The 4,482-nt window shown below is 42.8% G+C and overlaps 1 protein-coding gene across 1 annotated transcript in view; it reads left to right on the top strand.

Moving 5' to 3' along the window:
* The window catches only part of LOC107090174 (microtubule-actin cross-linking factor 1-like), a 186,697-nt gene that overhangs the window by 40,805 nt on the left and 141,410 nt on the right, over window positions 1–4,482 (top strand). The window contains exons 18-26 of the mRNA XM_015383416.1: window positions 1,237–1,391; window positions 2,441–2,567; window positions 2,648–2,831; window positions 2,911–3,077; window positions 3,325–3,503; window positions 3,606–3,744; window positions 3,825–4,018; window positions 4,176–4,335; window positions 4,406–4,475. Of these exons, the coding sequence (XP_015238902.1) occupies window positions 1,237–1,391; window positions 2,441–2,567; window positions 2,648–2,831; window positions 2,911–3,077; window positions 3,325–3,503; window positions 3,606–3,744; window positions 3,825–4,018; window positions 4,176–4,335; window positions 4,406–4,475 (1,375 nt within the window). The remainder of the gene's footprint in view (window positions 1–1,236; window positions 1,392–2,440; window positions 2,568–2,647; window positions 2,832–2,910; window positions 3,078–3,324; window positions 3,504–3,605; window positions 3,745–3,824; window positions 4,019–4,175; window positions 4,336–4,405; window positions 4,476–4,482) is intronic.

The raw sequence follows: 4,482 nt of genomic DNA, 5'->3' as shown, positions 1-4,482 counted from the left end.
ATACAATTTTATCCATGAAAAAATAAATTTTTATTTCTTACTCTCACATTTACAGATTTAGCCCTTTTTAATAAAAAATTCTACTGTATTTTATTAAATTCTTTATATTATTAATTGTAAAGATATTTGATTAATATTTTTAGTTATTTATATAATTTGATGTTAAATATTTGGATCACGTGAATTTAACCTATTTCTTAAATTTTTAAGCTAATTAAGTTCTTTTTTTCTCCACAAACTTCATTTAGTTAAATAATTAAAATCAAATTTTCTAAATGTATTATCAAATAAAACAAACATCTTCATGATATATTTTTTTAATTATAAATGAGTATCTTTGGTGAATTTTAAAACAACTCGACTCAACAGGAATAGAAGTTAAACGATATTTGAGACAAAAATATAAACTCTTAATTTTCTCCATAAATGATTAGTTTGATTAAAAGTTTAACACATTTGCAGAAAATCTGTAAATATATTTCTGCTGAATTAATTTAGAATACAAAGAGAAAACACTTGATCTGTTGGTTCCCGATAAATCAAAATAAAATGCAGTTAAAAGCATCATGGATGTCTATAAATCCTTATAAAAGGAATTTTAACGTTTAAACATTTTGAAAAATGTCTGCATGTCTCCCCTTTATGTTAAATGTCTGACATCAGCTGATAAGAGTGGAAGTTTTTGTTTCCTGAGCTGAAAGAGGCGTCATCCAGTCAGAGAACAAGCAGCTCTGAACGCATCTCATATACTTCCTGTCTGCATAACCTGCAAAGCTTTGCATTATGGATGTGTGTGTCTGTGTGCAGGGAAGGGGAGAGAAAGGCAGTTTATTTGGAAATAAATGCTAACAGTTTCTATTTAAAATCAGCCGTCAGTTTAACCAATATTTCCTGTTTCAACCATCACAGCTTGTTTGATGCAAAGCAGCTTGGTTCCCATCCCAGTTCCTCTGACCACCTGATCATTTCAGGGCCTCTGCAGCTTCATTTGTTCCCATTTCATCATGAATCTGTTGCTCTTTGCTTTTGGTGGATGGTTTTTATTTTTCCTCTGCTTGATTTAACCACCTTCACCTCCTTTCATTCTGTCTCTAATTTGTCATTTTCTCCAAACATTCCGTTCTTTCCCTAAATTAACTCAAACGCTCCTGTTGATTTTCTCCCATTTTTCCGACCATCATCCCCGTTCTTTCACCCTCCCAATCCCTTCTGCTCCCCCCATGAAACCCGCCTCAGATCACCATAAACCGAGGAGAGGAGTGTGTGCTGGAGGACAACTCTCAGAGGACCAAGTGGAAGGTGATCAGTCCCACCGGGAATGAAGCCATGGTTCCCTCGGTGTGCTTCAGCGTCCCTCCTCCGAACCAGGAGGCTATCGACACGTCCAGCAGGTCAGACACAAACTTTACAGGTTTTTAAATTTGGAAAACTGCTGAAAGAAAAGCTGGTGTTTGTTGTTTCATTTACATTTAAATTAGGTAAAGCAATAAATTGCTGTGTCTTGTTAATAATAGTAATAGTTCTTTCGTTAGAGAGTTACATTCAGCTCACTACTCTCTGACGGACTTCCTCTGCAGAGCCTTTTTATTAGCAGATCATAACACATGGGGTGGCTTCTCATGTTCTTATGACAAGGCAATTGATCAGGTCATAGGACAGAATGCTCCTCCTTTTCTCAATGTTTTATATACACACACTTAAACTTTATAATCATCATTGAATAAACCTAACAAGCGACAGCCTATGGCAACAGCAGGCCGCTGTGACGGCAAATTCCTCAATGCTTTGGAGGAGAGTTCTCTGTGCAAAGCATTCCAGGATATATCTGCGTCTTCTGAGGCCTTTCTTTTATTCTCATGCACTTCATAGACACATTTTCTCTTAAAACCCTCAGCCATATTGAAAGAACCGCAGTGAGAAAGGTGAGCTTCAATGACTGAAACCTTTGCTCACCACTGAAAGTCCACATGCGCAGAAAAAGATCGCCACAGGGACAGCACATAGGACGGCCTACATATCACCAGAATGATTGACAATTAGGAGGACCACTTATTTAGATGATCCACCCGGAAATAAAAGATCATCCTCTATACCTTTACGATATTTGTTTTCTTATTTAAAACACATCATTTTATTCCACTGCGAAATTGTCTTTCTTAAATCAAGAGATAATACACTTATTTCAAGAAAAAATACCAATTTATCTTTACATTTTCTCAATTATTTTAGTTTGTTTCCATCTGTTTTCCCATCATGAGCTGTAAAAAACAAGATTATGAGCGAATGATGTTTTCAATCGTAAGCCAAAGCAAACCGGACGTAGAAAACGTCCCCAGCATCGGTGCTTGGAAGCATTTAGAGGAGCAGACGTGTGTTTGCAACCAGCTGAATGGCTTTAGGAGGGTTCAGACTCACAGAGATGTTTCCTTCATCAACGCAGGGCAGAGCAGTTGTACCAGAAGGTCATGTCTCTGTGGCATCAGCTGCATGTGAACATGAAGAGCGTGGTGACGTGGAACTACCTCCAGAAAGACATCAGGACCGTCTCCGGATGGACCCTGGACACGGTGAGAACCCCTCAGAGTCTTTACAGCTGTGTCGCTTCCTGTTGGTCTCACTTCTCCTCTCCGCTTGTATCAACCTTCAGGTACGCAGTCAGAGTCCGTCGGAGCGCCGCCATGTCCTGGAGCACCTGGGGTCCCAGCTGGCCGACTTCCTGTCTGACAGCAGAGAGAGCTCGCTGTTCACGACGGCTGAGAGACGGGAGCTGGAGAGCGAGGTTCAGCGGGCGCAGCAGCACTGCCAGGACCTGCTGCACAACATGGAGACAGGCGAGGACCTGGATGCTCAGCTTTATACCTCTAAAAATGAATCTTTGTGTGACCAAAGTATGTGTTTGTCTTTCTGCAGCGGAGAAGGACGAGTCTGTGTCTCGGTCCTACCTGTCGGAGCTGCAGGACATCAGTCTGCGTCTGAGCGACACCGAGCGGAGGCTGATGAGAGCCATCGAGACGCCGCCTCCCAGCCGCCTGTCAGGCGGCAGCTTTGACAACACACAGCGGATCACAGAGCAAGAGGTCAGTTTGAGCTCCATCTGCTGGTCACAAAACGCAATAACAGCTGTAAATATTTAACAAACTGGACTCCTGGCTTTCTAACAAATCATTAAATAAACAGTTAAGATTTCAAAGAAAGTTTTTTTCTCACAAATTAATTCGCTTCATGTAGAGTTTTAGCAAGTTTTATGCAAATAAAGAACTTTTTATACTGGAGGGCTTTTTTGCTCAGAGAAAAACTAAACAGAAATAATTTCCTCTCATCCAGAAGCTGAAATCCGAGCTGGACTCTCTGCGCTCCAGCCTGGGCGACGTCTCCCGCCGCTGCGTTACTTTCTTCGAGGAGAAGCCGTCGTCCTCCAGCGTTCCCGTCCTCCGCTCCGAGCTCAGTCAGGCTGTGGAGCGGACGGACAGACTGAACAGCCTCTCAGCCGTCTACTTGGAGAAGTTAGTCAAACTTTTTATGTATTATCTCACAGAATTAGTTTTTTCTTCTCTTTCTCATTAAATTAAATATTTATCTTTGTTGTTATTTTCTTACCTGTTAAGGTTAAAAACAGTAGACTTCCTGATGCGGAGCCTGGATGAAACTGAGAGCCTGGTGAGGAAGTATGAGAGCAGACTGAGTGAAGAGGACATCGTTCCTGCAGATACAGCAGCCATTCAGAACCTCAGACAGCAGCTCGGGGTAAATAAGCTCTAAACCTTTCCTTCCTTCATGCCGCATGCCTGTGTTGACTCTATTAATGCGGTTTTATGGCTCCTCAGAGGTGGCAGGCTGAACTTTCAGAACAAGAAGAGATTTTCCAGGCCCTGCAGGTTCAGGTGGATCGGGCCAAAGAGGCAGGAGCCGAGCTCGGCAAGCTGCACCCGGACCGCAGCCCTGAGCTGGAACGGTACCAGGAAAGAGCCAATCAGATGGCAGAGAGGTGGAGTGGAGTCAAACGGCAGACAGAAACACGGTAGGTGGCGCAGCTCAGACGTCGGAGTCGTTATCAGGTTTTTAATTCTGACAAATCAAATCAAAGTTTGTCTCTTCAGATCTTGAATGTTAGGAAACTGGACCCCGTTGTGGGTTTCTGATTAACATTCTTTACTTCTCTGTGTTTTTAATAACAGGCAGTCCGATCTGGAAGTTGTGGGCTCGGCGCTGCAGCAGTACAGAGAGAACCACTCAGCCCTGATCAGGTGGATCGAAGAGACGACAGAAAGACAGGAGAGCGCCCAGCCTGGACAGATGGACAGCAAGGCGCTGTCAGAACAACTGGCCCAGCAGACGGTCCGTTCAGACCCTATAACAGCACAGGGCCTTACTGTTGTCATGGTTACATGTAAACGGTCTCTTTCAGGCATTGGTAGCTGAAATCGAGCAGAACCAGACCAAACTAGACGAGTGCCAGACCTACTCCAAACAGTACTGTGCCTC

The sequence above is a fragment of the Cyprinodon variegatus genome, unplaced genomic scaffold, assembly GCF_000732505.1.
Source record: "Cyprinodon variegatus isolate N-32 unplaced genomic scaffold, C_variegatus-1.0 Scaffold284, whole genome shotgun sequence".
NCBI classification, from domain to species: Eukaryota; Metazoa; Chordata; class Actinopteri; order Cyprinodontiformes; family Cyprinodontidae; genus Cyprinodon; species Cyprinodon variegatus.
The sequence above is the reverse complement of the archived record's forward strand: the minus strand, read 5'-3'. Positions and strand labels throughout refer to the sequence as shown.